At 39.8% G+C, this 25,301-nt stretch overlaps 2 protein-coding genes across 2 annotated transcripts; both read left to right on the forward strand.

Annotated features, from left to right (window-relative positions):
- The first annotated feature begins 818 nt into the window (after nt 1-818).
- On the forward strand, nt 819-14,107 carry LOC124007992. The gene is given in 6 exon segments (XM_046318911.1): nt 819-865; nt 1,031-1,393; nt 1,504-1,854; nt 7,298-7,306; nt 13,657-13,768; nt 13,948-14,107. Coding segments are annotated over 6 exon segments (1,038 nt in total). The 5' UTR covers nt 819-822.
- A 1,216-nt stretch (nt 14,108-15,323) lies between these two features.
- On the forward strand, nt 15,324-17,753 carry LOC124007754. Its single transcript, XM_046318492.1, has 6 exons — nt 15,324-15,366; nt 15,528-15,881; nt 16,066-16,416; nt 16,504-16,635; nt 16,738-16,787; nt 16,922-17,753. Exons 1-6 carry the CDS (start codon nt 15,324-15,326, stop codon nt 17,045-17,047), a joined length of 1,056 nt encoding a protein of 351 aa, XP_046174448.1. The 3' UTR covers nt 17,048-17,753.
- Nucleotides 17,754-25,301: the final 7,548 nt, after the last annotated feature.

Consider the following 25,301-nt stretch of genomic DNA (forward strand, 5'->3'; position numbering starts at 1 on the left):
TTGCATGGAGCCCCAGACCGAGGGTGATTGACCGTCATCTTGAACTTCTTCCATTTTCTAATAATTGTTTTTGCCTTCTCACCAAGCTGCTTGCCTATTGTCCTGTAGCCCATACCAGCCTTCTGCAGGTTCACAATTTTACCCCTGATGTCCTTACACAGCTCTCTGGTCTTGGCCATTGTGGAGAGTTTGGAGTCTGTTTGATTGAGTGTGTGGACAGGTGTCTTTTATACAGGTAACGAGTTAAAACAGGTTCAGTTAATACAGGCAATGAGTGGAGAACAGGAGGGATTCTTAAAGAAAAACTAACAGGTCTGTGAGAGCCAGAATTCTTACTGGTTGGTAGGTGATCAAATACTTATGTCATGTAATAAAATGCAAATTAATTACTTAAAAATTATACAATGTGATGATTTTTTTTTTTAAGATTCTGTCTCTCACAGTTAAGGTGTACCTATGATAAAAATTACAGACCTCTACATGCTTTGTAAGTAGGAAAACCTGCAAAATCAGCAGTGCTTCAAATACTTGTTCTCCCCACTGTATGTACCAGTAGTCTCAGCCACCGACTCAAATGATGAAAAAATACAGACCAGTAACTCTGACATTACATAACTTGAACAGCTGTTCTAACTATGGTATGACACAGGTCACATGTTACATTGTAGATTTTATTACATGTTTAATGCCTGTTCAGACAGCCAATAAAATCACTTAGTTCAGTGTTTCCTCCTACTTCATAATGATTACCCAATGAGTGTCATCATATAAAAGGTGCCCTGTTGTCAGACCCCTCATTCTATACAGTTCAGAAAGGAAATTATGATTATATATTGGACAATCTTTTTGTTTTACGCCAATTTCGGTAAGTAAGCCTTTTTAATACGGTTTCTTTCGATATTTTTGGATCCTTTTACTTATGTCAGTCTTTTTTCATTCATTTGAATGACTATTTAGTCTGAATAATGATAATAATGTATAATTCTGTACTATAACTTTGTCTGATTGATTTAGTTTGTTTGCTTCACAGGTTGTGCACTTAACAAGGATGTAATCCAACCAGACCCTGTGATAGTTACACAACTGGGACAAAGTGTATCACTCAATTGCTTTTGTCAATCTCATTTGATGAAAGTCTCTTGGTTCAAGCAAACTGTTGGACAGAAGCCTCTTCTCATGGCATCATCATTTTATCACACTCAAAATAGTTTTTATTCCAACAACTTTAACAAAGACTTTACTGAGACTAAACATTTGAGTGTGAAGAGAGGAGTCGACAGCTGTAACCTGACCATCTCCAAGACAGAGTCAGGGGACTCAGCTACATACTACTGTGTTAATTTGTTAGCGAGGGAAGCCACATTTGGAGAAGGAACTGTTTTAATTGTCAAAGGTAACTTGTGTTTTTTTAAATGTTGGTACTGAAGTGCATTCATATAATGCTAAAATAATTAATCTAGCAGGAAAGAATGTACAAACTATGATCTTACTCACTCTCTTTAGACTCATGGTCCAACCACATGTCTGTGCTCCAGCAGCCTGTGTCTGAGTCAGTTCAGCCAGGAGACTCTGTGACTCTGAACTGTACAATACACACTGAGACCTGTGCAGGAGAACACAGTGTATTTTGGTTCAGACATGGCTCAGGAAAATCCCATCCAGGAATCATTTACAACAATGGAGACAGGAGTGATCAGTGTGAGAGGAGCCCTGAGGCTGGGTCTCCTACACAGAGCTGTGTCTACAACCTCCCCAAGAGGAACCTCAGCCTCTCTGATGCTGGGACTTACTACTGTGCTGTGTCCTCATGTGGGGAGATACTGTTTGGGAATGGTACCAAGCTGCATGTTGAAGGTAAGTTGTGCATAACCAAAATACAGCACTACTTTTCTCTCAAATGATTTGAAATATAGTAGATTTCAAATGATATAACTTTAATAACTAACTTTTATGTCAAATGCATTGAGGAATAAATGAATATAGAAAATAATCAAGCCTTGTTTTTTAAGTTTCAGACCTGTTGAGTGATCAGAGTAATCTTCTTTTCCTCAACATTATATCTTGCCTGACAACTACTGTGATTGTGAGTGTGATTGTCAACATTATCCTCTGTGTGAGAATGAAGAGGTCACAATGTGAACACTGTGCAGGTACAGTAAATGTCTTCATACTAACAGTAATAGTAATAATAGTTACAGATCATAAAGTAGGGTGAATGCTCGCCCTTCTTTTACCACTTACCTCTCTGGCCTACTTCATTTTGAAGCAGACAATATGACTTTCACAGTAGTATGTATTTTTATTAGTAAACAAGAAAAGGTTTAGAATATTTTGAATATTTTGACCTTTGCCTTTTAGCGGGGACCCCTTTTCAGCAAAGCCACTATGGGTATCCTCATTCCAACACCACAGACCAACAGGTTAGCAGGATCAGTTCCACTGTATCAAGAGTGCGTCTGGATAAGCATAAGAGTACAGCATTAGATTTGACCCAGAGTCTGAACTGAGTGAGTCTGTGTTTCATCCCCACAGCTCCACGGTGACGATGATGGCCTGAACTATGCTGGCCTAAAGTTCACTGACAAGAAGCCCAGGAGACAGAGGAGAGAACAGAAAGAGGAAGAAACCATCTATTCTGGTGTTAGTCATCAAGTCAGGATGTGACAGTCCTCCAATCAGCATCATTATTTAAGTTGAGCCCTACTGACCTCGACTTTGAGCTTGACTGTGTCTGTGTGACTTTGCTGTTTTGTACATTCCTCATTTGCTATAAAATGTAATAGCTGTAGAGACAGTCACTGCATTGGAATATTCTCATAATAATGACATAGAATCGCTCAGATGCAGAGCATAAGTGTCCAGCAAGTGTGAAAGCTGATACTAGGATGGTTTCAGAAGTCTCAAATACTCACCAACAGTGGCTGAGGTTGACTGACTGGACACATTTGTTTTTGTAGAAGTGTACAACAAAATGTATATAATGATTTTGCAAATGTTTTAACTCTTCCCTTTGATGATAATAGTTGTAACATGGAACACTGTAACCTGCCTATATGTGTGTGATGGTTCAATAAACATGATTTTATTTCATATGTTTAATGACTTGCCCAATTTTTACCATTAATCTTATGTTTGAATTTCTTCCAATTTGACATGAGTGTTTTGTGTAAATCGTTGACAAAAAAATGGCAATTCAATCCATTTGAATCCCACTTTGTGTCATAGTGAAATGTGAAGAAACCCAATGTTAGTGTGGACTTTCTATAGGCACTGTATGTGCTACTAGTCTCAGAAACCAACTCAAATGATGAAAAAATACATATCAGTAACTCTGACTTCATACCATTTGAAGATACACCTTCTTGATAGAGTATGCATTTTTAGAGAGACGCATCAGTGATTCATCGATGAATACACGGGTGATTATTCAACTTCGGGCAATTTGGCCGTGCAAAGTTTCAGAAATTAAAACATATTCAAACACCATTTTACCAGTATTGTACTTGTCTTTGTTTGTCTAGAAACTATATCTGATAATGGCTGCGATTGTACTATTCAGGAATTTATATATTTTTGTAAATTTTCCCAGACAGCCATACTGTCACGCCCTGACCATAGAGAGCCCTTGTTTCTCTATTGTGTAGTAGGTCAGGGCGTGACAAAGGGGTGTTCTAGTTCAAATTTTCTATGTTGGTGTTTTTTTTATGGTACCCAATTAGAGGCAGCTGGTAATCGTTGCCTCAAATTGGGGATCATGTATAGGTAGCCATTTTTCCCACCTGTGTTTGTGGGATATTGTTTTGTGTTTGAGGATGTGCACCATTTCTTCACATTTCGTTGTTGGTTTATTGTTTATGTTTAAAGTTCCACTGAAATAAAGATGTGGAACTTCAATCATGCTGCGCCACGATTGCCGCTCATTACGGCAATCGTGACACATACACAAATGTCATTTCCATCAAGTCATTAAACATAAATTTTAGTTGAAAATGAAATATCATACAATTGATTTATAATGGATTTCTTATACATTTGTACGTGAATTAAGTGATTTAAGGTTTTCCTAATATTAATAATTCCACACGACGCCTGAATGTATAAACTTTCCTTGGTGAAAGCTGAAAACATTTATTTATCATTAAAAATAATATATTTCCATACAACCTTTTTATGAGATTAACAACCATATGATTTCCATATCTAAAACATATAAATGTATGTAAATTATACATAATATACTCATTTACCTCAAAATATGGGTTGTGATGGAAATGACAAGGTCTGGTGGAAATGACATCTATGCATAAAAAAATTGTATGAAAACAATATTTTATAGCAAACATTTTGAACAACAACCATTGTTAATTAAACATTTCAGACCTATACTGAGTTGTAGGCCCATCACTCACAAAGTATACAGCAGTAGCTGATGGGCAGAGCTGAAGGAAGTAGGCCAGTGTTTTTGAGAGATGGTCCCAGATAACAGAGGGGTCAAGCCGCATAGAGCTCAGTGAGCAAAGAGAAACTGTTTAATTTGTGGTATATCCAACACAGGTGTGGAGGGTCACCTGCTTGTGAGAATCACCAAAGTGAACTGCCTGAATTTCACTGGTGTATTTACACAGGTAGTTCTCTGCAAAGTCAATATGCACAATGATCTCCTTTTTCCCCAGATTCTCTTAATTCTCTCAGTTGAGTATTGGTGTCGAATGTTGTACACGTGTTTCCCCAACTTCTCTTTCAAACCTTTGGAGAAGTCCTCCAACAGAATTTGCAGTGTGCCACATACATTTTCTTTTACTGTCAAATGTACAGGGAACTTCTCCATGTTTACCTCTTTTATTTTCTTCTCTCTCTCTTCAGCTTTGTTTTTCCACTCAAACCGCCATGTCTGCTCAACAGCATCAAAGTCAGATGTTTTAAGCTATTTTGCTTGGCAAAGGGAGCACTCTCTATACATGCACTCTTTCTTCAGGTTCTCACAGCACAAAGACATAGGAAAGATTCTCACAGCACAAAGACTCATTAAGGTTCTCAACGTTGCTGCAGTTGATCACTTTGGTGCTGAAGTTTGTCTGCCATGAACTGGAGGTTGGCGTGGGTTTTGCAGAGACATGTGTCCCTATCCTGGACTGTTGGCTTGACAACCCAAAAAGGACATATTTTGCAGAATTCACAGTAGGAAATTTGAATTTCTGAATATTCCCTCTTAAACTTCTGATAAAGGTTCTGAATTGTGCCATTCAAGAAGCACTTCTGCTTTTTCTTCTTGTTCCTCGTTAGTGTGTCCCTTTCCCCTGTTGTTGCTCTGCTGTTGTCATCACGTTCATATAATCTAGTGATGTTCTTTTCTGTGGCTGTGCTAATTCTGTTATACTGATTCTTCCTGTAGTATTGAAGACTTGATGGCCTGTTTTCATTTGCCCTCATTGTTTTTGCTGAAAATCCGAATTCTCTGTTTGCGCTTTGACCAGGCCATACTTTCTCAGGATGTTGCCTCTGAGAATTTTTTATGCCATTTGTTTGTCTTGTGCACTGCACATTGTGCACTGCACATTGTGTGCACTGCACATCTTGTGCACTGCACATTTTTTTATACCTTTGCTTCAACTCTGCAATGATGGCATTCCGAAACAAGAAAGTCCTTCTCAAGTTCTTCGGAGTTCCCTTCATTTGCTGTTCTGTCTTTGTCTTTGGGGAATCTTGTCTCTTCATTTTGTTCATCAGTCGATCATACCTTTTTTTGTGTTTTTCACTTTCCTTAAAGCATTATCAAGTTTGACATTTGTCATACTAAGATCTCTGTATGCTTTTGAGCGACCTCTTCCAACCTTTTTCCTTCCAGTAAGTATTCAACATCTCATTCATGTTGCAGATGATGAGGAAGGGGTACCAGGGTGTGCATCAGGGGTAGTAGGTAAGTTAGGGGCAGGCATGTTAGCCTCATGTTCTGGCTGCAAGTCATCTGGTGACTGAGGTGGTGGGTTGGCTGATAGGTCTCCATTGCAACTGTTTTCTTTAAAGTCTATCTTCTATTCCGTTGGTTACATTACAATCTCTTGTTTCTTTGTTCTTTCACTTCTCCCTTCTATTTTTTTCTTCCAGTATCTCTCCCTGTCTTTTTGCAGATGTTCCTGGTATCATATATGATTTTTTAAATTTTGTTTCTATGTGTTTGTGACCTCTGTGTTGTTTTATGTGGTATCTTCTAAAAATAAAGACAAATACTACTTAGTTTTTAATTTGTGCACACCTTGGAGCATTTTCTAGATTCAATGCATTTTAAACATGATTAAATAAGCCTAAAGTAAAAAAAAATATTTAAAAAAAAGTTAAGTAAAAACGAATAAGATAATGGATTTGTGTCATTTCCACCACTTTGTAATTTCCTCCACACATTTGATTTGAAAGTTTGTGATGGAAATGACTGTGATGGAAATGACATTGCTACAGTTTCTGGAGAAAATTGACAGACAGCTTAGCATGCTTTGATTAGTATTACAGCTAGCAAATCGTTTTCCTTAAATACATAAAATAAAAAAAGTCTAAAGTTCTACCACAAATTAAAGAAATTATAGCCTGTTCGGAAATGTCTGACAATTAGAAAGTTCTCTACACAAGCAATATTTACCTTGACTTTTCTTAAACTTCAGGACATCACATCTAGAACAACTGTCCACTGCAGCCATGTGCTTCAGTGTCACAATATGTGGCCATGGTAACTAGATTAACATTCTCTTGAAAAAACTTTATTAATAAGAATTTGTCCTCAGTGGTGGAAATGACACCAGGACAGGTATATTTTGTGTAAAAAAAACAATATAAAGGGCATACGCACAATAAATATTGAAATAATAATGCGGAATTATTAATATTTTCTCATAGAAAAACATAGAAGATGCTTAAAAGTCTGGGTCAGGTACAAGGGCAAAATAGTGAAATTGAGGTATAAAATGCATTTAAAATAGCTAAAATACTTGATAGAGAGGTGTTTAAAAAAGTATCGGGTGATTCCAGTGTGAACTTAAAATACAAATATTTGTATTTGTTTTATTTGTATAAAATCCCCAAAATTGACCTGAGGACATGGACGTGCCTTAGTGGCATAATCAGCCACATACTGTATCTGTATGTAAGGTGGGACATTTTTTCAAAATCACTTCCTCTTCAAACAACCAACCTAAATTTTGTAACTCCTGTGGTGCGTGTAGAAACCACATTTCTGCTGATGTTGTCACTTCACTTTGTCTCTTGACCCTCATCTCTGTTACACCAGACCATAGAGAAGAAGTTGAAGGATGTTCATGTTGTGTCTAGTCCTTGTTATCATTCCAGTTTAACTATTTAAAGTACTATTGGTAAACCAATGATTCTAATATTTCATACTCCTGAATCAATGTTTAACTATGTTTGATTCACACACTCAGGGAAACCAAACACTGTACACAACACCCAACCAGGACTTAGGGTTAATGTAATTAAAGTAAGTAAATGTTCATGTTGTCTGAGTTATCCTCTTCTGCACGTTCATCTTGGAGACAATGTGACTGCAACGCATCTATCCGGACAGAAAGTCTTATCTGATGGTACAAGATAACTGTAGGAAAGAATCCTCAACTTGTATTTATAACAATGAACAGATATGATGGTGGATCAACATTTCACAATGAGTTTATGGATAACCCTCAGTTCACAGTGCAAAGTGGAAATGGATTTTATCATCTACATATCTCCAACACTCAGCCATCTGTCTCCACTACATATTTCTATGGGGCAATGAATGTTAATGTGATGAAATTCAAAAATGGGATATTTCTCATTCTGGCTATTGTTTTATTAACAGTAATATTGTCAAATATGGCTAATTAAGATAATTGTTTAAATGTGCTAATCCATCATCTAAAGTTCTAATCTAACTTTTTATTTCAGAATCAAGCAAAACTGTTGGACAAACATTCTGTGTCTGAGTCAGTCCAGCCAGGAGAATCTTTCCTCTGTGAAAGTTGCGCCCCTGAAATTACAAATGTGTTTCCTTACCCTATAAGCAGTCTATGGAGAAGGTATGACAGCAATCCATGCTTTGGTTTAACTTACTTGGCACTGTTTCCAAATGCTAAGGTTTTAGTATTCGTGGCACAAATCATATTCAAGTCATGGGACCGATATTACACTACACCAAGATGGCGTAGCAGTGCAGACGTTGTTTGTCGTTCTCCCGTGCAAATGTTGTATTTTTCGTCTAAATATACCTTTCGGCAACCCGTATCACAAAATGTGAACAGATCTGCTATTTTTGGACATTTTTTCCAGAACCTCAATCAGAAACTAAACAGCTAATCAGCTACTAGCTATTTAGTAACTGTTAGCCATTGCTAACGGCCTTTACCTTTAGCACAGACACCAGACGCTTTTAGCATGGATAATACTTGACAGCATGCCAGTCTGCACAGCGCGTTATCACCCCTGTGCATATCAAACTGTTTTTCTCCACTGCAACACCGGATTCCTGCCGTAAGCCCTGGACAATTACTTCTGATTGTCACAGCTAGCTAGCTACCACCGAGTGGCCCAACCCCGAAGCTAGCCTTGAGCCAAACCCATCTCCCGGCCTGCTCAGTGGACCCTATGATCACTCGGCTACACAGCTGATGCCTCCCGCACTCTTCACTAACACGACTAGATTCCACTACACCACCGGATTCTTGCCATAAGCTCTGGAACGCCCTTGTCCCGAAGCTAGCACCAGTTAGCCGAGAGCCCGCGCATCTCCCGGCTAGCAAACACAATTACTCCAGGTACAATACCGCTTTTGCCAACTGGCTTGGACCCTTTGTCGACACGGTGCCCCGCCATTCCATCACGACTGATCTGCCGACATAATTCCGTCCGTTGTGCCATCAACCGGCCTTTGCCGGACGTCGGAGCAAACACTTCTACTAGCCCCGGCCTGCTAACTTTTTTTGAACGCAGTGTTTCCCGCTTGCTATTGTATTATTAACGACTACCTAGCGGCTTCCCTGTTTCATCTATTGCTGTTCACTGGACCCTATGATCACTTGACTACATAGCTGATGCCTGCTGGACTGTTCATTAACCTCTTCAACCTATGGGGGCGCTATTTCATTATTGGATAAAAAAAACATGCCCGTTTTAAGCGCAATATTTTGTCACAAAAAGATGCTCGACTATGCATATAATTGACAGCTTTGGAAAGAAAACACTCTGACGTTTCCAAAACTGCAAAGATATTATCTGTGAGTGCCCCAGGACTGATGCTACAGGTGAAACCAAGATGAAACTTCAAACAGGAAATGAGCAGGATTTTTGAGGCTCTGTTTGCCAATGTCTCCTTATATGGCTGTGAATGCGCCAGGAATGATCCTGCCCTTTCTATCGTTTCTACAAGGTGTCTGCAGCATTGTGACGTATTTGTAGGCATATCATTGGAAGATTGGCCATAAGAGACTACATTTACCAGGTGTCCGCCCGGTGTCCTTTGTTGAAATTGCTGCATAATCTACAAGCTGCACGCAGTCATCCAGTGATTGAGAGGAGAGAGGAAACTTCCACGAACGATATATCATGAAGAGATATGTGAAAAACACCTTGAGGATTGATTCTAAACAACGTTTACCATGTTTCAGTCGATATTATGGAGTTAATTTGGAAAAATGTTTGGCGTTATGATGACTGAATTTTCATTTTTTTTTGGTAGCCAAACATGACGCAGAAAATGGAGCGATTTCTCCTGCACAAAAAACTGGAGAAAAAAACGGAACATTTGTTATCTAACTGAGAGTCTCCTCATTGAAAACATCCGAAGTTCTTCAAAGGTAAATAATTTTATTTGAATGCTTTTCTGGTTTTTGTGAAAATGTTGCCTGCTGAATGCTAACGCTAAATGCTACGCTAGCCTGCGAATGCTATCAATACTGTTACACAAATGCTTGTTTTGCTATGGTTGAGAAGCATATTTTTGAAAATCTGAGATGACAGTGTTGTTAACAAAAGGCTAAGCTTGAGAGCTAGCATATTGATTTCATTTCATTTGCGATTTTCATAAATAGTTAACGTTGTGTTATGGTAATGGACTTGAGGCTGTAGTCACAATCCCGGATCCGGGATGGCTCGACGCAAGAAGTTAATCATGGTACTCCATTTTTGTTTATTTTGTTTATCTGTCGGCCCCAGCCTCAAACTCAGGCCCTTTGTGTAGTTAACTGACCCACTCTGCAAATTCACCGCCATTTTACCTGCTGTTGTTAGCTGATTAGCTGTTGTTGTCTTAACCGTTGTTGTCTTAGGTAGCTCTCCCAATCAACACCTGTGATTGTTTTATGGCTCGCTTTATGTCTCTCTCTAATGTCAATTTGCCTTGTATACTGTTGTTTAAAACCAGTTAGAGATAGGGGGCAGTATTTCCACTTTTGATGAATTGCGTGCCCATAGTGAACTGCATCAAAATCTGTCCTAAATTGCTAATATATGCATATTATTATTAATATTGGATAGAAAACACTCTGACGTTTCTAAAACCGTTTGAATTATGTCTGTGAGTATAACTCACAGGGCAGGCTATCTTCCAAACAAGTTTTGAAATCCTGAAAGTTGGGGCAACTTTGACGTCATCACACCCTCCCTTCCCAACAAGTTATGGATCTGGAAACACTTCCTACGTCTTCCACTAGATGTCCGCATTCAGTAGAAAGTGTAATCGAGCATTTGCTGTGAACTTTGACCTAATGGGAAGGAAAGTATTTGGTGTCGCAAAAGGATGCCATTTTGTTGAGGCGCGTTTGCCTTTGAGTGCTTCGGCTGTTCCAATCAGCCCCAGATGAAAACGAATGATCCGGTTGGAATGCTATTGGATATATATGATTATAACATCCTGAAAATTGATTCTGCACTTAGTTTGACCAGTTTCTTCGACCTGTAATATGTCATTTGGAAGTTTTGATGCAAAGTTATCCTGGACCAGAAGTCATTTTTTGGGCACTTGAGCTGAAAGTGGTAGCAAATGCTGCTACTTGGACACTAGAATTGAACATTATGAAACAAAACAATTTATTGTTGAACTAGGACTCCTTGCACTACATTCTGATGAAAGATCATCAAAGTTAAGGGAATATTTATGTTGTAATTTTGTATTTCTGTTGACTCCAACATGGTGGAGAAATATTTTTACGTCTAAGCGCCGTCTCAGATTATTGCAATGTTAGGCTTTTTCTGTAACCTAAAAAAAATGTGACACAGCGGTTGCATTAAGAACCAGTGTATCTTTAATTATATGTAGAACATGTATCTTTAGTCAAAGTTTATGATGAGGATTTTCTGAACATGGCGTCAAAGTAAACCGAGATTTATGGATATAAAATGCATATAATCGAACAAAACATAAACGTACTGTGTAACATGTCATCTGATGAAGATTTTCAAGAGGTTAGTGATTGATTTTTTTAAAATCCTGCTTTTGGGATTTTTATCTTTTGCTGGAAAAAATAGCTACGTTCTTTCTTTGGTTTGGTGGTGGTCTAACATAAATATATGTTGTGTTTTCGTCGTAAAACATTTTAAAAATCTGACACGCTGGGTAGATGAACAAGGTGTTTATCTTTCATTTGAGGTATTGGGCTTGTTAATATGTGGAGGTTAAATATTTCTAAATAATATTGTTGCATTCCCTGCGCCACCTTTTCAGCTGAACGGGGGTTGGAGTTCCTGTAGCGGAACCCATCGGCTTAACAAGTTTTTAAGGTAATTTTTGCCTGTTAAAATATCTGGTTAACTACATTATTACGATTTACAAATAGGTACAGTAACTGATAGTTATAAAGTAAAATGTTTGCTTTGTGTATATCTTGTTTCCTCTCTACTGCCATTGTCCTGGCTGGAAGATGGTTTAGTGAATGGGTAAGTCCCAAGTCCATACTAATTCAATAGGGCTAACTGGATAGCTAGCTAGCCACAAAGAATTGGTAGCTACCCATGAAAAATGTACATCTACCTTGTATAATATTAGTTTTAGGTGATTTTTGCCTGTTTAACTATATGGCAAGATAGATTATTACGATTCACACATGGATCTTATAATCATTAAGGAAAACGTTTGCTTTGTGTAGGTCTTGTTTCGTCTATTGTTGCCGTTATCATGGCTGGAAGAAGGTTCAGTGAAGTGAATTGGGAGGTGCAGCGTGTGGTAAAACAGTAGGTGGAGTGCGAGTGCTTCTCAAATGTAATGTTTTATGCATTCTCCCCACTCTCGTCCTCACAAGAACATACTCAAGAGAACGTCCTAGGAGAATCCACTCGGAGCATGAGAGTGTGGAGCACGGAGTATGCATATTGAGAAACACCCCATGCCTACCAGTAGATCAAATCACCTTTTACTCCATTGTCGAAGTGTTGTTCAAATGGGTAGACCCTTTCCACACGCAATAATCTCTTCAAAGATGATGTCACTGTGTATGATATTTCTATTTCTCAAACAAATGGGTGAGTTAAACCTTAATATTTCTGTTAATGTGCTTCCTAAAAAATACAAGAGGTATTTTTGTATTATTCACAGACACTTTGGGGTATCTATATACAACACTGGAATGGTTGTATTTTGTATAATGGCAAATATATTTGAATAAGTAATGCTTTTTTTGTGTCTAGATCAAGTTTATATCTGTGACACAGTCCCAGTCAGCCCTTTGTCTATAGTATCTGTTAAAGTTGGAAGCATAACAACTTTACATTTTGTCAACTTCAACTGCCTGTGATGGGTATATATGTTTTTGGATCTATATCTCTGATCCATTTTCTTTTTTTTGTATTTTACAGTTTGTGCATTTACTATGGACAACGAGATATGATGATAGTAACTCATCTGGGAGGTAGTGTGACTCTCCCTTGCTTTTGTCCATCTAGGTTGATGACCTGTGTTGATTGGTTCAATCAGGCTGTTGGACATATGCCTTTACTCATGGCATCATCACTTCAAACCAATCAAGATAGTTTTTATACAACAACTTTATCTTCCCTGGAAACTAAACATCTGAGTGTGAAGAGAGGAGTTGACAGCTGTGACCTGACCATCTCCAAGACAGAGTCAGGGGACTCAGCTACATACTATCATGGTGTGCTGTATTCGTGAATGACAACGCATTTGGAGAAGGAACTCTTTTAGCTGTCAAAGGAAACTTAAATTGCTTCTTTCATTTTGGCACATGCGAGTGTTCATAAAATGCTAAATGAATTAATCTAGCTGGAAAATAGGGAAATGATCTTACTCATTCTCTTGTCAGAGATTATTGGGTCAGACATGGCTCAAGAGAATCCCAACCAGTAATCAACTACACCCATCAGTGTGATCAGTGTGAGAGGAGCCCTGAGGCTGGGTCTCCTACACAGAGCTGCGTCTACAACCTCCCCAAGAGGAGACTCAGCCTCTCTGATGCTGGGACTTACTACTGTGCTGTGGCCTCATGGGGAGATGCTGTCTGGAAACTGGAACAAGCTGGAGACATCTTACAGTTTTGTTTATATCTATTGAATAATCAACTATGTAAAACTGTACACAGTACTACTTATTTAAATCACATAAGAAAACATGCAATCATCTATATAGTTACTATACTTATACCCCCATATTTATTTTCACAGACAATGGAGCAGACTCTCTACTGTTGGTGTACTGCATAGGAGTAGCATTGGCTCTCTCTCTAATCCTGATCATTTTCCTGACTTGTTTCATTTACAATATGAACAAGAGAGCATGTCTGCAGTACAGGTATGTGACTTATTCTTAGAAGTTGCTCTTCTTTGATATCACCATTTACAGTTGTATCAGTAGTGAGGGGTTGTATCTCTCAAACAAGAGGTGCAGCCAGTCTCGTCTTTGGATACTCGGGTAAGTAGAATTGCTTAAAAATTGTTTCAGTTAAAATGAACAATAACATATAGTTAGTAATATTCTCCTCCATTTTATCATTGTTATTCACAGGCCCACGATGCAGACAGTCTCCATTATGTAGCTCTGAATCTGAGCAACAAGAAGAACAGGTCTAGAAGACAGAGAAGCAACATGGAGGAAGAGACGGTCTACTCTGGGATCAGACTGTAGAACAATAAAACAGACGTCAATTAAAATTTATGAGCTCTTATTTAACTGTATTAGCTTTGTTATTTTAACTGTAGCAACTAATACAATAAATGCTTTGCTTCTCTGCCATTTCATATCGACTTGCTTGTGATAAGATCAATAAAGCTTTCAACAATAATCAAGACAAAGGAAGTTGAATGTATTTATTTGGGCCATACTCAGGCATGTTGATGTTGTCGTGTTGAAAATTGTTTTCCCCTCTCATGCCACTTATACACCCTCACACACAAAGCAACTGATTTACAGTTACTCTGTGGTCTGTGATGAACACAAGATGAGGATGTCTCTATGCTATGTTAGGGCCTGCTGGCCTCAGGCACACAATACCTTTGTCTCTCTACTCCTTTCACTCTCTCTCCCTCTCTCTTTCTCACTACGTGTCTCTCTATGTCTCTCTCTCACTCTCTCTCTCCCTCTGTTTCTCTATTTATGTGGTTTTCAGCCTGATTTCTCAGAACTCTTAGTTCTCTCAGACTGTAGGTCATACTACTTCCAATTCAAATTGACAATTTTTGCAACAATAAACCAACTATTTTGATGAGGCAGTTTATCTATACCAAGTCAACTGTGAGCTATGCATTACGTAATTTGATGTAGTGATCAGTACAGTATTCTCAATCAAACACAATCCCTGATTTTAAGTGTGATGTTAGGCCACTAGAACCATGGACTTACTCAATAACAATATCATGGGAGGGCATACTATCCATCTATTCTACTGAGTGTACATCCTGAATGAGAGATCACTAAAAGAATACTGTATCGTATTTGCTATGTTATGTTTTTCGTAGATGTTTTTGGTGAGGTGAAGTGAAGTGACTGTGTGGTGATAGAAGCCCTAGTGGATGACAGTGTCATAGCATGCATGGTCCAAAAAGGTCACAGTTGAGTCTCATAGACAGCAGCAGATGTAGTGATAAAGAATAAGGGAAACCATACTTTAAAAATGTGTGCTCAATTTGTACAAAACTTTGAGATTCTACCTGTAGGACAATTCTGTGACTCTGAACTGTACAAGATACATGTAAAGACAACAATCGTGCCTGAGTGAGGCGTTAACAAATATGATGCGGTCCAGTTCGACCAATCACCTGTAACTCCATTGTTGAAGTGTTGTCTACATGGGTGGACTCTTTCCACACAAGACCCAAGTTGTGAAGAGCTGACAACTTTAAAGATGATCACACTGTGTCTGATATTTCCACTTCTTGTAGAGATGGGTAAGTCAATATTTTATATTTCTCTGCTAATGTGATGTCCACACTTGATTTGAAGACACAAGGTATCCCATTATTGTTTTACAGACACTTTGACCATCCAAAGTTGTATTTAATGTATGTGACAGCTAATATATTTTTATGTTCTCTAATTCATGGAGTAGCTGGGACTGAATCCTCATCCATCAGTCAGGAGATTGGTCTCATTTCAAGCAACGTTGGAGAGACAGTGGTTTTGCATTGCTTCAATGCAGGCGACATGGGAATAATGTTCTCCTGGTACAAGCAAACATTTGGAAATATTCCTCAGCTCATCTCAACCATCTATAAGTATGACAGGAATGCAACATTTTACCATGAGTTTAAGAATAACCCTCGCTTCTCAGTGGAAGGTGGCCAAGGGAAAAATAATCTAATGATCGCAGACGTGGAACTCTCTGATTCAGGCACATACTACTGTGGAAGTGCTTATGGATACAAGGTGGTGTTTGGACAAGGATTCATTCTCATCATAAAAGGTAAAGAGAAAGTTATTATTACGATACATTGTTTTGTAAATCTGAATTTACAGATATATATATAGTGTAAATATGATGTATTCTCTTAATTAAACTAAATCTAGATTTAATACTTTTTAATTTACAACACTTGCTACAGAGATGTTCCAGAGAGATTAAATTGGTTTATTGGATGTCTTGTCAGATTCAGGTTCCAGAAATATGCCTTTTATACATCAGCCTGTGTCTGAGTCAGTCCAGCCAGGAAACTCTGTGACTCTGAACTGTACAATACACACTGAGACCTGTGCAGGAGAACACAGTGTCTATTGGTTCAGACATGGCTCAGGAGAATCCCATCCAGGAATCATTTACACCCATGGAGACAGGAGTGATCAGTGTGAGAAGAGCCCTGAGGCTGGGTCTCCTACACAGAGCTGTGTCTATAACCTCCCCAAGAGGAACCTCAGACTCTCTGATGCTGGGACTTACTATTGTGCTGTGGCCTCATGTGGGGAGATACTGTTTGGGAACGGGACCAAGCTGGATATTGAGGGTAGGTTAAACAGCTTTCATTGTTGTCCATATCTCCTATATTCCTATACATATGGTTGCTTGTCTTCTATTTTTTCTAAAATTTCAGCAGGCGGGAGTGTAGACCCTCTTCTCTTTGTATACTGCCTGGCCGTAGCATTGGCCTTTGCGTTTATCTTGATCATTCTCCTTGCCTGCATGATTTACAAGATGAAGAAGACAACATGTCTGCAGTGCAGTGGTAAGTGATTAAAAGTTGCTTTTCGTTGATGTCACCATCTCTATATGTAGAAAAACTGGAAGACGTGTCAGTATCTATAGTGTTTTGTGTCTTTTTTCTCAGAACTGGTCTCTCAGACAAGAGGTCCTACAATTTCCCGGTCAGATGCAGGGGTAAGAGGAACATTTTTTTTACGTTGCATGTCTTATACAAATACACATTATTAGACTTGGCTTGCTTTACCAAATTGTGCAAAATGTAATATCAACAACACTTAATATCAACAAAACAATTTTGTTCTTCACAGAGCCAAGATGTAGACAGTCTCCATTACGTAGCTCTGCCTCTGAGCAACAAGAAGAACAGGTCTAGAAGACAGAGAGGAAACATGGAGGAAGAGACAGTGGTCATGTACTCTGGAATTAGACAGTAGTATCACGTTTCAGGTATGACCCAGATGCAGACAGTGTCGAAGAAACAAACGTTTATTTCTAATAGAGGGGCAGGCAAACTACAGGTCAAAGGCAGACAGGGGTCAGTAATCCAGAGAAGGTGCAACAGGTTCAGAACGGCAGGGGTCAATATAGTCTCAGGGTCAGGTCAGGGCAGGCAGGGGTCAATAATCCAGTGAGGTAGGGCAAGGTATAGAATGGCAGGCAGGCTCAGGGTCAGGGTCAGGCTCAGGGTCAGGGTCAGGGCAGGCAGAAAGGTCAAAACCGGGAAGGACTAGGACACAGGAGCAATAAATAGACAGGAGCAGGGAAACAAATGCTGGTAGGATTCATGAACAAAACGAACTGGCAATAGATAAACAGAGAACACAGGTATAAATACACAGGGGATAACGGGGAAGATGGGCGACATCTGGAGGGGGGTGGCGACAAGCACAAATACAGGTAAAACAGATCAGGGTAGTACTGGATGAATGAAATACTTTCCCCTTCATACTAGTTAGCTCTTTAACTAGCTCTAGCTTCATTAGCTATTTCTATGAATGGATATGCGGAAAAAGGTTGTTGCTAATGCTTTTGTTAATTAATGTAATACAAAGTATGCATCAATTCATGCATCGCTTCTCTGTCAAACGTATTTTACATTTGATTTGCATTTGTCAAGAAAAATAAATAAATCATTTTCAACTGTTAAACCAAATATATTTTAATAATTTGAACTCAAGCATTCTGTTCACACACCTCTGTGGTCATAGTGGTGGGTGTTACAGTGACTTTCCAATATTGGAAACTAACCTTTCATAGACCATTAACACAGGAAGACTGACCTGCAGCAACACACTGCACTCTACTTTCCCTCTCAGGGCCAGAGTACTGTTCATGCCCTTTAGTGCACCAATGGTCTCTTCACACAGTGCTTACAATGTAAAGGTCAATGTTTTCTCATTTATGTGGAGTCAGGTAGTCCCTTGCATCATGTTACAGTATATAACGTAGGCCTCTTTCAACATAATTACTCATAGTGAGAGTGGCACAACAGCCCCCACCACAGAAGGAGGAAAGGCCAGTTGTAGTTGTTTTCTCTTTAAGACATACAGTATGCCTACTGATTGCATGCCACACACCCCCTCACAAACACAGCAACATATATACATGTACTCTGCGGTCTGCTATTAACAAAACATGAGGCTGTACCTATCTACACTTTGGTAAGGCCTGTTGGCCTTTTGCACAGGATCCTCATAGGATCGACATAGGCATACAGATTGCATGCCACACAAACCTTCACATACACAGCAAAATATTTACAGGTTTTCTGTGGTCTGCTGTTAAAAATACCCAAGCCTGAGGCCACTTTAAAGCCTGTTGGCCTTCTTCACAGGACCCTCTATGTCTCTCTCTCTCTCTGTGTATTTCTCTGTCTCTCTGTGTGGTTTCAGCAGGATGTCTCGGTGGGGTCAGTCAGTTATATCACATACTCTTTTGCTCTTCATGTTGTCCTTTTTATCAACAACATAATACAATTTTTATGAGGTAGCTAGTTCTCTATATATAGTCAACTGACATCTATGAAAAAACTAAATGAACTATTTATTAGGTAATTAGACATGGAGATCTGAAGTCCGTAGTTAAACACAAACCGTGGTTTGAAGTGTGATGTAAAGTATCAGCATCATCGGGGCCAAGAAGAAAGAGCCTCCTAATTATATAACCCAAGGGATTTTATCCGTCAATACATTAGAAAATAAATTGTTTCTCTGTGTTACTAAGTGACTGTGTGGAAGTCATAGAGGCCCTAGAGGATGACAGTGTCATAACATGTGGCCAACCAGGTCTCAACTACTGTATGACTCCCATGGACCACAATTGCAAGAAAAACATTAAGCATTGATGCTTGCTGTTGTGTTTTTTACTTTGTGTGGACAAGCCCTTTGTTGGCCAGCTGCAGTACATAGTATTGCAGACAGTAAGACCTAATAAAGGACATATCAACAGTAGTGACATTGTTGAAAAAATAAACCTGAACATCGACATATTCAAATTTGCTATGTGATAAAGTTGTGCAACACAGAATCAAGCTGTACAACAAAATAAGAGGACAGTGTTTGTTCCATTCATGGCCTCCATTCAGCCAATCAAATTTGACCATCAAAAACAGATGGTACCTGAGATGAACCAATGATCGCAAACGCAAGTTTCCATTATTTTCTGTAGAGAGACTGCATTTTACACAAGTCAGTCTCATCCCTTGAAGGAGCATAAAAAATGAATAAGCTCCTCACCTTTCTGGAAAGCATGGAAGTAACATCTAGCACAATTGACAAATGTTATACATGTTTACTATACAATTAAAGTGTTTACCATAGGTGTTTGGTAAATGTTTTAAATGCAGTAAATATAGTTGTTTTTTTTCAGTAGCATCTCAAACACCAGTTATTGTCTATCCCACGTCTTCTCAGAAAGCCAAGCTGGGCGACAATGTGACTATTGAACGACACATGACAAGTGAGAACATAAACTACATGGTATGGTACAACATCAGTGCTTCAGTACATTGCTAAATCTTCTAAGTACCTGAGGGATGTGCTAGTCTACAATACATTTGATGATGGGTGATTCACTGTGATGGCTGGCAAAAATACATTTCACCTCAATATTTCTGCCAAAAAGCAAGAGGACATTGGGACCTACTGTAACATGGACACAGGGAGTCAGGAAGCAGGTGCAGTTAGTGAGTTTAATGATAACGAACATGCCACTGCCTGTCACCAAGGGAGTACTCCAAGGCTCGATCCTAGGCCCCACACTCTTCTCAATTTACATCAACAACATAGCTCATGCAGTAGGAAGCTCTCTCATCCATGTATATGCAGATGATACAGTATTATACTCAGCTAGACCCTCTCCGGATATTGTGCTAAATGCTCAACAAAAAGATTTCTTAGTGTTCAACAAGCTTTCTCTGTCCTTAACCTTGTCTGAACACCTCCAAAACAAAGGTCATGTGGTTTGGTAATGTGTGATTACTACCTCTCAGGGTTTAAAGCTTGAGGTAGTCACCTCATACAAGTACTTGGGAGTATGGCTAGACGGTACACTATTCTTCTCTCAGGCAGGCTAAAGTTAAATCTAGACTTGGTTTCCTCTATAGTAATCATTCCCTTTTCACCCCTGCTGCCAAACTAACCCTGATTCAGATGACCAATTTACACATGCTAGATTACGAAGACATTTATAGATCGGCAGGTAAGGGTGCTCTCGAACCACTAGATGTTCTTTACCATTCAGCCATCAGATTTGCCACCAATGCTCCTTATAGGACACATCACTGCACTCTATACTCCTCTGTAAACTGGTAATCTCTGTATATCCGTCGAAAGACCCACTGGTTGATGCTAATCTATAAAACCCTCTTAGGGCTCAATCCCCCCTATCTGACATATCTACTGCAGCCCTCACCCTCCACATACAACACCTTTTTCTGCCAGTCACATTCTGTTAAAGGACTCAAAGCACACACATACCTGGGTCGCTCGTCTTTTCAGTTCGCTGCAGCTAGCGACTGGAACGAGCTGCAACAAACACTCAAACTGGACTGTTTTATCTCAATCTCTTCATTCAAAGACTCAATCAGGGACACTCTTACTGACAGTTGTGGCTGATTCGTGTGATGTATTGTTGTCTCCACCTTCTTGCCCTTTGTGTTGTTGTCTGTGCCCAATAATGTTTGTACCATGTTTGTGCTGCTACCATGTTGTGATCCTACCATGTTGTCATGTTGTGTTGCTACCATGCTGTGTTGTCATGTGTTGCTGCATTGCTATATTGTTGTGTTAGGTCTCTCTTTATGTAGTGTTGTCTCTCTTGTCGTGATGTGTGTTTTGTCCTATATTTACATTCGATTTATTTTTCCTTTTTAATCCTAGCCCCTTTTTAATCGCAGGAGGCCTTTTGCTTTTTGGTAGTCTGTCATTGTAAATAAGAATGTGTTCTTAACTGACTTGCCCAGTTAAGTAAACGTTAAATAAAAATAAAAAATAAATAAAATCAGCTGTATAAGTTGCAAATCCCCCAAAATATTGTAACCCCTTTATGGTGGTTGGGACTGGCTATGACCAGACAGTATCCCATCTTCTTTTAATCCATCATGACTCCTTGTGGGCCGATCTGGTAACCCAAAAAGAAGACATCCTCCTGATGGAATTGGCAATTCTCCACTCTGACGTACAGGTGGTTGGCCAGGAAGCATTCCATGACTACTTGTTCATGAGTGATGTGATTCTCCAAGGTAGATGTGTAGGCAAGGATGTCGTCAATATACACGATCACCTGGAGTCCAAGCATGTCCGAGAAAACCTCATTGACCAATGCCTGGAACACTGACGGAGCATTGGCTAATCCAAAAGGCATCACCAAGTACCCGTAGTGACCAGACATCATACTGAAAGCAGATAAAATTGTAGACACTCCGCATGTCCAACTTGGCAACAAAAAAACTGGGCCCCGCAACCCTCCATCTTTCTTAGTCACGAAGAAGGAGAGTGCCAAGGCACTCAACAGTATTATCCCAGAAACCTTAGACCCACTCCAATTTGCATACTGCCCCAACAGATCCACAGATTATGCAATCTCTATTGCACTCCACACTGCCCTTTCACATCTGGACAAAAAGGAAAATCTATGTGAGAATGCTATTCATTGATGACATCTCAGAGTTCAACACCATACTGCCCTCAAAGCTCATCACTAAGCTAAGAACCATGGGACTGAAAACCTCCCTCTGCAACTGGATCCTGGACTTCCTGACGGGCCGCCCCCAGGTGGTAAAGGTAGGTAACAACACATCCACCACGCTGATCCTCAACACAGGGGCCCCTCAGGGGTGTGTGCTCAGTCCCCTCCTGTACTCTCTGTTCAATCATGACTGCATGACCAGGCACGACACCAACAGCATCATTAAGTATGCTGATGACACAACAGTGCTAGGCCTGATCACCGACAATGATGAGACAGCCTACAGGGAGGAGGTCAGAGAACAGACTGTGTGGTGCAAGGACACAAACCTCTCCCACAACGTGATCAAGACAAAGGAGATGATTGTGGACTACAGGAAAAGGAGGAACGAGCACGCCCCCATTCTCATTGATGGGGTGTAGTGGAGCAGGTTGAGCGCTTCATGTTCCTTGGCATCCACATCACCAACAAACTAACATGGTCCAAGCACACCAAGACAGTCGTGATGAGAGCATGACAAACCTATTTCCCCTCGAGACCCAGGGCCCCGAGTTTAATGATGAGCTTAAAGGGTACTATGGTGTTGAAGGCTGAGATATAGTCAATGAACAGCATTCTGACGAAGGCATTCCTCTTGTCTAGATGGGATAGGGAAGTATGCAGTGCGATGGTGATTGCATTGTCTGTGGATCTATTGGGGCGGTAAGCAAATTGCTGTGGGTCTAGGGTGTCCGGTAAGGTAGGGGTGATCTGATCCTTAACTAGACACTCAAAGCACTTAATGATGACAGAAGTGGGTGTTACGGGGTGAAATTAATTTAGTTCAGTTACCTTTGCTTTGCAATGTAAACATTGTAACTGAGATGTTTTCACAAACAATACAAAATGTGAAGATGCATATGTGCAGCTTGAAGTACTGCACTTCAATTATCGTTCAATAGAGTGCAGCAGTGTACAAGGAAGTCCCCATAACTGCCTGAACAGTAGAGTTGTCAGCAACTTTTAGAATTGTCAAAATGTTCAAATTGTTCACTAAGAATCATTGAAAATGTACTTTCCTGTGATAGATCATCTGTATGTATAGTCATACTATTTGTCAACAAAGGCCCAACAAATACATTGTGTTGCTGTTAACAATCTATAAAAATGTAATATACACCTTTAGTACATGGGAAAAACACACCTATATTTCAGCATCATAGAGTTACTTGCATCCATCAGGCTAGGTAGTCATCATCACTGGATCATTGCTACTAACATCAACAAAGTTATTATAAAGTGTAGCTTAGTTGCCAGGAGGAGCCACACAATCATTCAAAATAAAAATGGGTAGTAGTATATGACAAAGACAATGACTTATGTGTTTGTGTGTAATTTTGTATTGAGTTCCAGAGTATTTGAATAAGGATGGGAGAAAACCTATTTATTCAAGTCATCTCTCCTCTGTAATGTGTTGTCCTCTTTTAGTTGTGTTGATAGCATGTCATTCACACCCACCCCCACACAGTGAACAAGTTAACAGGTACTCCGTAGTCTTCTGTAAGCCCAAGACAAGGTCGTATCTATGCTTTGGTCAGGTGGCCCTGCTGGCTTTGTGCACACAGGAGCCTCCTACCTGCTCTCTGTTTCTCTATGTCTCTATGTGGTTTTCAGCAGGATGTCTTTGTGGTGTCACTGTTGTTCTCCCTATCTTTACTTGTGATTCATGTTGCCCCTGACAGTTTACAGCCACAGCAAAACAGTTATTTATTAAACTGACTCTAAAATATATTTAGTTACCTGAAATCAGTTACACGCCACAGAGAACTGCTGATGAACCCTATTTGAACTCTCTAAGTGAACCGACTCATGTGTGATACATTTATTCTAGATTCATCGGCTCAGGGGGAGGGGCCAGTTTATGATGTCATGGGCGAACTTTCAGTACATTCTCAATCAGACAAGTCTTATAAGACTAGCCATGTACTCTCGGGTGTTACACATCAGTTAGTGCATGTTTCTGTAAATTATATACAGGGAATGTATGACTGACTAAAATGCACGTGTTTCATTCTTTAAGTGTTTCCCCCACATGTATTTTTTTAAACCTTTATTTAACCAGGTAGGCTAGTTGAGAACAAGTTCTCATTTACAACTGCGACCTGGCCAAGATAGAGCAAAGCAGTTCGACACATAGAACAACTTTCTCTCGCCTATGGAAGTTACACATGAAATAGGCAATGGTGGCGAAGTAATTACAATATAGGAATTAAACACTGGAATGGTAGATATGCAGAAGCTGAATGTGCAAGTAGAGATACTGGTCTGCAAAGGAGCAAGATAAATAAATAAATACAGTATAGGGATGTGGTAGTTGAATGGGCTATTTACAGATGGGCTATGTACAGGTGCAGGTGATCTGTGAGCTGCTCTGACAGCTGGTGCTTAAGTTAGTGAGGGAGATAAGAGTCTCCAGCTTCAGTGATTTTTGCAGTTCGTTCCAGTCATTGGCAGCAGAGAAATGGAAGGAAAGGCAGCCAAAGGAAGAATTGGCTTTGGGTGTGACCAGTGAGATATACCTGCTGGAGCGTGTGCTACGGGTGGGTGCTGCTATGGTGACCAGTGAGCTGAAATAAGGCAGGCTTTACCTAGCAGAGACTTCTAGATGACCTGGAGCCAGTGGGTTTGGCGGCAAGTATGAAGCGAAGGCCAGCCAACGAGAGTGTACCGGTCGCAGTGGTGGGTAGTATATGGGGCTTTGGTGACAAACTGGTGATAGACTGCATCCAATTTGTTGAGTAGAGTGTTGGAGGCTATTTTGTAAATTACATCGCCAAAGTCGAGGATCGGTAGGATGGTCAGTTTTACGAGGGTAAGTTTGGGAGCATGAGTGAAGGATGCTTTGTTGCGATATAGGATGCCGATTCTAGACTTAATTTTGGATTGGAGATGCTTAATGTGAGTCTGGAAGGAGAGTTTACAGTCTAAAGAGACAGCTAGGTATTTGTAGAAGTCAGAACCAGTAGTGATGCTGCGGACAGGTGCGGGCAGCGATCGGTTGAATTTGCATGCATTTAGTTTTACTTGTATGTAAGAGCAATTGGAGGCCACGGAAGGAGACTTGTATGGCATTGAAGCTCGTCTGGAGGTTAGATAACCTCTTGAAGCTAGGGGGCACTATTTTTATGTTTGGAAAAATAACGTTCCCAAAGTAAACGGCTTATTTCTCAGGACCAGATGCTAGAATATGTATATAATTGACAGATTATGATAGAAAACACTCTAAAGTTTCTAAAACTGTCAAAATATTGTCTGTGAGTATAACAGAACTGATATGGTCCTTCTGTAGCTCAGTTGGTAGAGCATGGCGCTTGTAACGCCAGGGTAGTGGGTTCAATCCCCCGGGACCACCCATACGTAGAATGTATGCACACATGACTGTAAGTCGCTTTGGATAAAAGCGTCTGCAAAATGGCATATATATATATATATTGCAGGCGAAACCCTGAGGAAAATCAAACC

This window comes from Oncorhynchus gorbuscha, linkage group LG21 (genome assembly GCF_021184085.1).
Source record: "Oncorhynchus gorbuscha isolate QuinsamMale2020 ecotype Even-year linkage group LG21, OgorEven_v1.0, whole genome shotgun sequence".
Classification (NCBI taxonomy): domain Eukaryota; kingdom Metazoa; phylum Chordata; class Actinopteri; order Salmoniformes; family Salmonidae; genus Oncorhynchus; species Oncorhynchus gorbuscha.